The sequence below is a fragment of the Oncorhynchus tshawytscha genome, linkage group LG04, assembly GCF_018296145.1.
Source record: "Oncorhynchus tshawytscha isolate Ot180627B linkage group LG04, Otsh_v2.0, whole genome shotgun sequence".
Classification (NCBI taxonomy): domain Eukaryota; kingdom Metazoa; phylum Chordata; class Actinopteri; order Salmoniformes; family Salmonidae; genus Oncorhynchus; species Oncorhynchus tshawytscha.
The window spans coordinates 797397-809398 of NC_056432.1; the positions used below are offsets into that span (position 1 = coordinate 797397).

Sequence of the window (12002 nt, forward strand, 5' to 3'; positions counted from 1 at the left end):
GGGCCAAGCACAGGAAGCAGCTCAGATAGGTGGTTAACCAAGTTTATAGCACCGCTTTTTCCCTGGTTGGGGTCTGAGCAGATTATTTGTTGCGATTGCAAACTTGATAAAATGGGGGTCCGATAGTCCAGGATTATGAGGAAAAACATTAAGATCCACAATATTTATTTCACGGGACAAAACTAGGTCCAGAGTATGACTGTGGCAGTGAGTAGGTCCGGAGACATGTTGGACAAAACCCAGACATGTTGGATGATGACTCCGAAAGCCTTTTGGAGTGGGTCTGTGGACCTTTCCACGTGAATATTAAAATCACCATGCCATGACTACAAGGTCTGACAGGATTTCAGGGAACTCAGTGAAGAATGCTGTATACAGCCCAGGAGGCCTGTAAACAGTACCTATAAAAAGCTTTTGAGTTGCCTGCATAGATTTCATGACTAGAAGCTCAAAAGATGAAAACGCAGTAATTTTTGTTTGTTGTAAATTGAAATGTGCTATCGTAAATGTTAGCAACACCTCCGTCGTTAAGGGTTGTGTGAGGGATATGGTCACTTATGTAAGCAGGAGGAGAGGCCTCATTTAACAGTTAATAGACTTAAGCCATGTTTCAGTCAGGCCAATCACATCAAGATTATGATCAGGGATTTGTTCATTCAATATAACTGCCTTGGAAGTGAGGGATCTAACATTAAGTAGCCCTATTTTGAGATGTGAGATATCACAATCTCTTTCAATAATGACAGGAATGAAGGAGGTCTTTATTCCAGTGAGATTGCTAAGGAGAACACTGCCATGTTTAGTTTTGCCCAACCTAGATTGAGGCACAGACACGGTCTCAATGGGGATAGCTGAGCTGACTACACTGACTGTGCTAGTGGCAGACTCCACTAAGCTGGCAGGCTGGCTAACAGCCTGCTGCCTGGCCTGCACCCTATCTGCTGCTTGGCCCCAGCCTCAAACTCAGGTCATGTGCGTACCTAACTGACCCTCTCTGCCCATTCATCACCATTTACCCGTTGCTGTCTTAGCTCTCCTGATCAACACCTGTGATTGCTTTATGCCTCTCTCTAATGTCAATATGCCTTGTCTACTGCTGTCTCAGTTAGTACTTATTGTATCTCTGGAGGCACCAGTTAAGCTAGGTGAGGTCTCCGCATGTGTGGGGGGTGAGACAAAAGAGCTATCTAAGGCATGTTGAGCAGTCGAATAAAACAATCTCTTTCATTGTCACTCAACATCTAGGTTTACCTCCACTATACTCACATCCTACCATACCCTTGTCAGTACATTATGCCCTGAATCTATTCTACCACGCCCAGAAGTCTGCTCCTTTAATTATCTGTTCCCAGTGCACTAGACGACCAGTTCTTTTAGCCTTTAGACGTACCCTTATCCTATTCCCCCTCTGTTCCTCTGGTGATGTAGAGGTTAACCCTGTAGCCCCCAGTACCACAGGCCCTGTAGCCCCAGTACCACACCTATTCCCCAGGCACTCTCATTTGTTGACTTCTGTAACCTTAAAAGCCTTGGTTTCATGCATGTTAATTAACATCAGAAGCCTCCTCCCTAAGTTTGTTTTATTCACTGCTTTAGCACACTCCGCCAACCCTGATGTCCTTGCCGTGTATGAATCCTGGCTTAGGAAGGCCACCAGAAATTTAGAAATGTCCATCCCTAACTACAACCTATTCCGTCAAGATAGAACTGCCAAAGGCTGTGGAGTTACAATCCACTGCAGAGAGAGCCTGCAGAGTTCTGTCTTACTATCCAGGTCTGTACCCAAACAATTCGAGCTTCTACTTTTAAAAATCCACCTTTCCAGAAACAAGTCTCTCACCGTTGCCGCTTGTTATTGACCCCCTTCAGCTCACAGCTGTTCCCTGGACACCGTGAATTGATTATCCCCCATCTATCTTCAGAACTCGTGCTGCTAGGTGACCTAAACTGGGACATGCTTAACACAATCTCACACAAATTATCAAGGAACCTACCAGTTACAACCCTAAATCTGTAACCATGGGCACCCTCTTAGATATCATCCTGACCAACTTGCCCTCTAAATACACCTCTGCTGTCTTCAACCAGGATCTCAGCGTCACTGCCTCATTGCCTGCATCCGTAATGGATCCGCGGTCAAACGACCACCCCTCATCACTGTCAAACGCTCCCTAAAACACTTCTGCAAGCAGGCCTTTCTAACCAACCTGGCCTGGGTATCCTGGAAGGATATTGACCTCATCCCGTCAGCAGAGGATGCTCTTCTAAAGTGCTTTCCTCTCCATCTTAAATAAGCCCCATTCAATAAATGTAGAATTAAGATCCCATATAGCCCTTGGTTCACTCCAGACCTGTCTGCCCTTGACCAGCACAAAAACATCCTGTGGCGTTCTGCATTAGCATCGAATAGCCCCCATGATATGCAACTTTTCAGGGAAGTTAGGAACCAATATACACCGTCAGTTAGGAAAGCAAAGGCTATCTTTTTCAAACAGAAATTTGCATCCAGTTGCACAAATTCCAAAAACAATTTTTTTTGGGACAGTGTAAAGTCCATGGAGAATAAGAGCACCTCCTCCCAGCTGCCCACTGCACTGAGGCTAGGAAACACTGTCACCACCGATAAACACCTCGCGACACAACGCCTCTCCCGTATTTGACCTAGATAGTTTGTATGTATGTATTGATATGTAGAGCACGTGTGCATTTTAAAAATGTATATAGTTCTTTCCTTGAGCTGTTCTTGTCTAATGATGTTCTGTATTATGTAATTCTGTATTGTTTAATGTTTTGTGTGGACCCCAGGAAGAGTAGCTGCTGCTTTTGCAACAGCTAATGGGGATCTTAATAAAATACCAAATACCAAAATTGCATATTTCCCAGCATGCTTTTGAAGTGAATGTGAGAGATGTCCACCTATGTGATGTTTGTTAGTGACAGAGACATAGTTGTTACACTAATACATTTGCAGCACTGGATCCTTCACCAAGTGATTTCCTAAGTGAATGTATTTGAATTTAAATTGAACTCTTTGTGCATTATACACGTCAGAAGGCCTTTAGTTATGTACTAGTTATCCTGAAAATCGTGTTCTGAAAATCCTGGCTCATGGGCCACATTAGACCTGCAAGTCACAATATGCTGGTGTGTGAAGTGATTAGTTATTCCTATCGGAATCCAGCCAGAGGGAGGATGTCCAACAATTGGAATATTTTATCCCCCGCCACCTGCATTCAGCCTGACTGCTATTGTGAAGGACTTGACAACCAATAGTACCTAAACCATGTAAACTGGAGTATCTCAGTAACAGGTGTAATAAGTCCAACCCCTTACAGATTGGATTAGTTTAGAAACATTTCAGTTATTTATCGTTGTATAGTATAAGATTAATGAATCAATGTGCATGCAGAAACATAGATATTAAAACAAGAAATTCTAAAAATCAACCTGCAACAAAGCATCCTGGGAAATGTGATAGAGGCCCTTCAACATGTTCTTTCACTCCGAGAGTTAACGGAAATGAACTCAACACAGTCAATTAACCAACACCACGCAGTGTTGATACCACTGTAATTCAAATAACACTTTATTTATTCACCGCAGGTGGTATCAATTTTAATCCCACTGGTGTTAACACCACTAGAATCAACACTCAGATATAACACTGGTGTTAACCCCATTAGAATCAACACTCAGATATACCACTGGTGTTAACCCCATTAGAATCAACACTCAGATATAACACTGGTGTTAACCCCATTAGAATCAACACTCAGATATAACACTGGTGTTAACCCCATTAGAATCAACACTCAGATATAACACTGGTGTTAACCCCATTAGAATCAACACTAAAATATAACACTGGTGTTAAACCCATTAGAATCAACACTCAGATATAACACTGGTGTTAACCCCATTAGAATCAACACTAAAATATAACACTGGTGTTAAACCCATTAGAATCAACACTCAGATATAACACTCACAACACTTTTTACCTTAACACTGAGATTTTAACACGTGCAAATGTGCTGTGTAGCTGTGCATAGCCTCCTGTTGCTTGCTACTGTAGCTTCATCTATGGCTCTGGCAAATGAATATGGTTGTGATGGTATCAATCAAAACTGTACATCAATCAATCAAAGTTGTTTTGATAACAGTGTATGGTGATGAGTGAGTTCAGTGTCTTGTTGTCTCTGCCCATATAGGACGGGAGCGCCCCCTATGGAGCAAGGTATGTGGGCTCTATGGTGGCAGACGTCCATCGCACCATCGCATATGGAGGAATCTTCATGTACCCTGCCAATGAAAAGAGCCCTAAGGGAAAGGTAGGTTTAGCCTTAACCATTGACCTCTAACCCCTAACCTTTAGCCCTAACCCTATCAACAAGAAGAGCCCCAAGGGCTAGGTAGGCAGGCCCTGACACTAAAAGTATCCCTTGACCTCTAATCCCTGACCTCTAACCTCTAACCATGCCATTGAAAAGATTAATTGAATTATAGACTCTCTAGATTTAACTCATCCACAGACCACAGAAAACAGGTTAAGTGGTTATTTTTGTATTATTATTATTTATCTTTTGGGTGGGGGGGGGTCAAAGTGAGGAGGGGGATTATTTAAGATAATGTTTGAAGAGGTAGGGTTTCAGATGTTTTCAGGAGATGAGCAGGGACTCTGATGTCCTAGATTCAGGGGGAAGCTGGTTCCACCACTGGGGTGCCAGAACAGAGGAGGAGCATGGACTGGGCTGAGACAGGAGCTGCCCTCCCGTGGGGGTTGGAGGGCCAAGGGACCTGAGGTGACAGAACAGAGGAGGAGCATAGACTGGGCTGAGACAGGAGCTGCCCTCCCGTGGGGGTTGGAGGGCCAAGGGACCTGAGGTGACAGAACAGAGGAGGAGCATAGACTGGGCTGAGACAGGAGCTGCCCTCCCGTGGGGGTTGGAGGGCCAAGGGACCTGAGGTGACAGAACAGAGGAGGAGCATAGACTGGGCTGAGACAGGAGCTGCCCTCCCGTGGGGGTTGGAGGGCCAAGGGACCTGAGGTGACAGAACAGAGGAGGAGCATAGACTGGGCTGAGACAGGAGCTGCCCTCCCGTGGGGGTTGGAGGGCCAAGGGACCTGAGGTGATAGAACAGAGGAGGAGCATAGACTGGGCTGAGACAGGAGCTGCCCTCCCGTGGGGGTTGGAGGGCCAAGGGACCTGAGGTGATAGAACAGAGGAGGAGCATAGACTGGGCTGAGACAGGAGCTGCCCTACAGTGGGGGTTGGAGGGCCAAGGGACCTGAGGTGACAGAACAGAGTGCTCGGGTTGGGGTGTAGGGTTTGAGCCTGAAGGTAGGAAGGGGCAGTTGCCCTTGCAGTTCCGTAGGTAAGCATCATGGTCTGGTAGTGGAGCTTCAACTGGAGGCCAGTGGAGAGTGAGGAGGAGCGGCGTGACATCAGAGACCTTGGGTTGAAAACCAGGCGGCCTGCTGCAATCTCAATAGGTTGCTGGGGTTTGACGGTACAAGTAGGGAGCCCAGCCAACAGAGAGTTGCAGATGTCCAGACGGGAGATGACAAGTCCCTGGATTAGGACCTGCGCCACTTCCTGTGTGAGGGGGGGGGGTCATACTCTACGGATGTTGTAGAGCATGATCCTGCAGGAGTCACTGCTTTGATGTTTGCAGAGAACAACAGGGTGTCGTCCAGGGTCACGCCAAGGTTCTTTGTACTCTGGGAGGGGGACACTGTGGAGTCAACTGTGATGTAGAGGTCTTTAATTGAGCGGGGAGGCCTTCCCTGGGAGGAAGAGCAGCTCCGTCTTGTTAAGGTGGTGGGACGACATCCAAGCTGAGATATCTGCCAGGCACGCAGAGATGCGTTTCACCACCTGGGTGTCAGAAGGGGGGAAGAAGAAAAGTAGTTGAGTGTCATTCGCATAGCAATGACAGGAGAGACCATGTGAGGATATAGCTGTGGTAATACCATTGCAGCTGTAGTAATACCATTACAGCTGTATTAATACCATTGCAGCTGTGGTAATACCATTACAGCTGTGGTAATACCATTACAGCTGTGGTAATACCATTGCAGCTGTAGTAATACCATTACAGCTGTATTAATACCATTGCAGCTGTGGTAATACCATTACAGCTGTGGTAATACCATTACAGCTGTGGTAATACCATTGCAGCTGTAGTAATACCATTACAGCTGTAGTAATACCATTACAGCTGTAGTAATACCATTACAGCTGTAGTAATACCATTACAGCTGTGGTAATACCATTACAGCTGTAGTAATACCATTGCAGCTGTAGTAATACCATTGCAGCTGTGGTAATACCATTACAGCTGTGGTAATACCATTACAGCTGTAGTAATACCATTACAGCTGTGGTAATACCATTACAGCTGTGGTAATACCATTACAGCTGTGGATATACCATTACAGCTGTAATAATACCATTACACCTGTAGTAATACCATTACACCTGTAGTAATACCATTACAGCTGTGGTAATACCATTACAGCTGTGGTAATACCATTACAGCTGTGGTAATACCATTACAGCTGTGGTAATACCATTACACCTGTAGTAATACCATTACACCTGTAGTAATACCATTACAGCTGTAATAATACCATTACACCTGTAGTAATACCATTACACCTGTAGTAATACCATTACAGCTGTAATAATACCATTACACCTGTAGTAATACCATTACAGCTGTAATAATACCATTACACCTGTAGTAATACCATTACACCTGTAGTAATACCATTACAGCTGTGGTAATACCATTACAGCTGTGGTAATACCATTACAGCTGTGGTAATACCATTACAGCTGTAATAATACCATTACACCTGTAGTAATACCATTACACCTGTAGTAATACCATTACAGCTGTGGTAATACCATTACAGCTGTGGTAATACCATTACAGCTGTGGTAATACCATTACAGCTGTGGTATTACCATTACAGCTGTAGTAATACCATTGCAGCTGTAGTAATACCATTACAGCTGTAGTAATACCATTACAGCTATAGTAATACCATTACAGTTGTAGTAGAGTCTGTCTATGGGGAAACAGGGCCCAGAGCACTCTGGCTATGGGGAAACAGGGCCCAGGTCTCTCTGGCTATGGGGAAACAGGGCCCAGAGCTCTCTGGATGTGGGGAAACAGGGCCCAGGTCTCTCTGGATGTGGGAAAACGGGCCCAGGTCTCTCTGGCTGTGGGGAAACAGGGCCCAGGGCTCTCTGGCTATGGGAAAACAGGGCCCAGGGCTCTCTGGCTATGGGAAAACAGGGCCCAGGCCTCTCTGGCTATGGGAAAACAGGGCCCAGGCCTCTCTGGCTATGGGGAAACAGGGCCCAGGCCTCTCTGGCTATGGGGAAACAGGGCCCAGGGCTCTCTGGCTATGGGGAAACAGGGCCCAGGGCTCTCTGGCTATGGGGAAACAGGGCCCAGGGCTCTCTGGCTATGGGGAAACAGGGCCCAGGGCTCTCTGGCTATGGGGAAACAGGGCCCAGGTCTCTCTGGATGTGGGGAAACAGGGCCCAGATCTCTCTGGCTAAGAGAAGGAAAGTTAAGAAAGGTATAAACAATAGCTAATCCAGTTAAATAGGTTGAAGCTGTGTATCACTCCTTCACATTCCCTCCTCTAATCTTGTTGTGTGTATTCCTTTCCCTTCCCTAGCTGCGTTTGCTGTACGAGTGCAACCCCATTGCCTTCCTGATCGAGCAGTGTGGAGGCGTGGCGACTACAGGAGAAGGGCGTGTCCTAGACGTGGTTCCAACCAACATCCACCAGAGAGTTCCGTTTATTGTGGGTTCACCTGATGACGTCAACGAGTACCTCGACTTTGTCAAGAAGCACAAGTAGAACGACAACAAAACTTGAATAAAAGTTAAATACCAACAAAAAAACATGAGTAACTACATGTCTGTCCATCAGCAAGAAGAGCAAATGGCACCCTCTTCCTTATATACTGCACTGCTTTTGACCAGGGCCCATATTTCAGGATTCAGATATTCCACTCTTCCTGTTCATGTAACCATATCCTCATCTCTACTAGAACCAGAACTCTGACAGCTGTTTGTCTCATCCAACTAGGAACTACACAATAACACTGATCTAGGTCTGATGAACAACAATCTCCTCTCCTATCCAACTAGGAACTACACAATAACACTGATCTAGGTCTGATGAACAACAAGCTCCTCTCCTATCCAACTAGGAACTACACAATAACACTGATCTAGGTCTGATGAACAACAAGCTCCTCTCCTATCCAACTAGGAACTACACAATAACACTGATCTGGGTCTGATGAACAACAAGCTCCTCTCCTATCCAACTAGGAACTACACAATAACACTGATCTAGGTCTGATGAACAACAAGCTCCTCTCCTATCCAACTAGGAACTACACAATAACACTGATCTAGGTCTGATGAACAACAAGCTCATCTATCCAACTAGGAACTACACAATAACACTGATCTAGGTCTGATAAACATGATGAAAGGTAACCTTTCAGAGTGTGCCATGACTTCTGACCTCTACCATAACAGACATTCTGCTGGCTCGGAGCTCAGTGTTAAGGGAAAGACAAACACATCATATGACCACAACAGGGTCACGAAGGCACGAGGGCATGCCAAAGATATCCCAATTACATCTTCAACACTCCACAGTGTTAGGGGGTCTGGACAAGGAAAACCACTGCTTGAATAAATACTGTATACATACAGATACACAATATACACACCCAGTTCTGTTGTTATAAACCACACCCAGTTCTGTTGTTATAAACCACACCCAGTTCTGTTGTTATAAACCACACCCAGTTCTGTTGTTATAAACCACACCCAGTTCTGTTGTTATAAACCACACCCAGTTCTGTTGTTATAAACCACACCCAGTTCTGTTGTTATAAACCACACCCAGTTCTGTTGTTATAAACCACACCCAGTTCTGTTGTTATAAAACACACCCAGTTCTGTGGTGCGGGAGATGCGGGAATTGACTGTGGAGTTTTATTAAAAATACTGGGGAATAATTGGATTGGACTTTTGCGTGTTGCGTGAGTGCGTTGGGGTAGGAGAGTTGACTCTCCTGCCCAAGAAAGGGGACTTGTGTTTACTTAAGAACTGGAGGCCTGTGGCATTACTCTGCTGCGGACTACAGGATATTTGCCAAGGTCCTTGTTAACTGACTGAAGTCCTATCTGGACTCTATAGTACACAACGACCCGGCATATTGTGTACCGGTACTCTCAATCACGGACAACTTGTCCTTAATCAGGGACATGTTGGACTTGTCGAGAGTTTCTAATGTGAACTTTGGACTGGTCTCTTTAGACCAAGAGAAGGCTTTTGATAGAGTGGACTATGAGAATCTGTTTATTGTGATGTCTGGGTTTGGGTTTGGGGTAAGGCTTGTGGCCTGTGTGAAGATGTTGTAAGCTGGGGTGTCATGTATGGTCAAGGTGGGAGAGGGGCTCAGTAGGCCAGTCTGGATGAGACAGGGCATTAGACAAGGATGCCCTCTATAAGGGCAGTTATATACACTAGCCATTGAACCTTTTTTGGGCCTGCTACGCAGGAGACTGCAGGGAGTGTGCAGACAGGTATGGGGTGTGTTGACAGGCATAGCAGTGTCGGCGTATGCAGATGACATTTCTATGATGGTCAGGGATGGGCAGGATATGCAGGCACTAGAGATTAGTCTGAAGGTGTATGAGGGAGCTTTGTCAGCTAAGGTGAAGTGGGGCAAGAGCAAAACTCTGTTATGTGGGGCATGGAGAGTTATGGAAGAAGAGGGGGGGCCCTGAGGTTTGCAGTGCGGTTGTGAAGGGCTTAACATTTTGGAGGTGTACCTGGGCTCGAAGAGGTGAGTCAGGAAGAACTGGGAGGGGCTTTCACAGGCAGTGGTGTCAAGACTGGCCAGGTGGAGGTGGCTCCTGTCCCAAAGCACTCACAAACTTCTACAGATGCACAATCGAGAGCATCCTGGCGGGCTGTATCACCGCCTGGTATGGCAACTGCACCGCCCTCAACCGTAAGGCTCTCCAGAGGGTAGTGAGGTCTGCACAACGCATCACCGGGGGCAAACTACCTGCCCTCCAGGACACCTACACCACCCGATGCTACAGGAAGGCCATAAAGATCATCAAGGACATCAACCACCCGAGCCACTGCCTGTTCACCCCGCTGCCATCCAGAAGGCGAGGTCAGTACAGGTGCATCAAAGCTGGGACCGAGAGACTGAAAAACAGCTTCTATCTCAAGGCCATCAGACTGTTAAACAGCCACCACTAACATTGAGTGGCTACTGCCAACACACTGTCAATGACACTGACTCTACTCCAGCCACTTTAAATCATGGGAATCGATGGGAAATGATGTAAATATATCACTAGCCACTTTAAACAATGCTACCTTATATAATGTTACTTACCCTACATTGTTCATCTCATATGCATACGTTGATACTGTACTCTATATCATCGACTGCATCCTTATGCAATACATGTATCACTAGCCACTTTAACTATGCCACTTGGTTTACATACTTATCTCATATGTATATACTGTACTCGATATCATCTACTGTATCTTGCCTATGCTGCTCTGTACCATCACTCATTCATATATCCTTATGTACATATTCTTTATCCCCTTACACTGTGTATAAGACAGTAGTTTTTTTGGAATTGTTAGTTAGATTACTTGCTCGTTATTACTGCATTGTCGGAACTAGAAGCACAAGCATTTCGCTACACTCGCATTAACATCTGCTAACCATGTGTATGTGACAAATAAAATTTGATTTGATTTGATTTGAAGTGTCATAATCAACAAACTAGTGGCATCCTCACTGGCAGTCCTCAACCCCCCTGCGGGTCTGCTCACAGACCTGCAACTCAAGCTGGTGGATTTTTTCTGGTGGGGACATCACTGGCTGAGGCCGGCAGTGTTGTATATGTCTGTCCACTAGGAAGGACAGGGCCTGGTGGAACTGGAGAGCAGGGTGGCTGCATGACTAATGGCGGCAGAAAGACTGCTGTGCCATACTGATGTCGGCAGGAAGGGGCCCAGCAGGAGGGAGCCAGCAGGAGGGAGCCAGCAGGAGGGAGCCAGCAGGAGGGAGCCAGCAGGAGGGTACCAGCAGGAGGGAGCCAGCAGGAAGGGGCCCAGCAGGAAGGGGCCCAGCAGGAGGGAGCCAGCAGGAGGGAACCAGCAGGAGGGAGCCAGCAGGAAGGGGCCCAGCAGGAAGGGGCCCAGCAGGAGGGAACCAGCAGGAGGGGCCCAGCAGGAGGGAACCAGCAGGAGGGAGCCAGCAGGAGGGAGCCAGCAGGAGGGACCCAGCAGGAGGGAGCCAGCAGGAGGGAACCAGCAGGAGGGAACCAGCAGGAGGGAGCCAGCAGGAGGGAGCCAGCAGGAGGGAGCCAGCAGGAGGGAGCCAGCAGGAGGGGCCCAGCAGGAGGGAGCCAGCAGGAGGGACCCAGCAGGAGGGAACCAGCAGGAGGGGCCCAGCAGGAGGGGGCCCAGCAGGAGGGAGCCAGCAGGAGGGGGCCCAGCAGGAGGGAGCCAGCAGGAGGGACCCAGCAGGAGGGGCCCAGCAGGAGGGGCCCAGCAGGAGGGAACCAGCAGGAAGGGGCCCAGCAGGAGGGACCCAGCATGAGGGGCCCAGCAGGAGGGAACCAGCATGCGCGCTGCTGAGGAGAGCTGGTGGACTAGGGTTGGACTGGTGGCTGTTCCTCATAACTCTGGAGAAGCTGAATACAGCAGGTCTCTCAGATTTTGACTCTGTGGTGCTGAGGGCCTGGCAGCTGCTAAGACCCACACGAGAAGGAGGTGTGGGAGCAGCCTATCTTCCACAACTCAGCCATCCTTTTGAGATCGGTTCAGTCTGCCACCCTGCAAGGGAGACTGATGACACTGGGTTTACTAAGGCTGGGTGACCTGCGGCTGGGGAGGAGGGGTGGAAAACC

The 12002-nt window shown here is 47.3% G+C and overlaps 2 protein-coding genes across 2 annotated transcripts in view; both read left to right on the forward strand.

Annotated features, from left to right (window-relative positions):
- Positions 1–7929, forward strand: part of LOC112249407 (fructose-1,6-bisphosphatase isozyme 2-like) — a 34314-nt gene extending 26385 nt beyond the window's left edge. Inside the window, exons 7-8 of the mRNA XM_042320205.1 lie at positions 4212–4331; positions 7700–7929. Of these exons, the coding sequence (XP_042176139.1) occupies positions 4212–4331; positions 7700–7885 (306 nt within the window). The 3' untranslated portion in view covers positions 7886–7929. The remainder of the gene's footprint in view (positions 1–4211; positions 4332–7699) is intronic.
- A 3124-nt stretch (positions 7930–11053) lies between these two features.
- Positions 11054–11692, forward strand: LOC121846397 (proline-rich protein HaeIII subfamily 1-like). The gene has a single exon (XM_042321238.1). It carries the CDS (start codon positions 11054–11056, stop codon positions 11690–11692), a length of 639 nt encoding a protein of 212 aa, XP_042177172.1.
- The last annotated feature ends 310 nt before the right edge of the window (positions 11693–12002 follow it).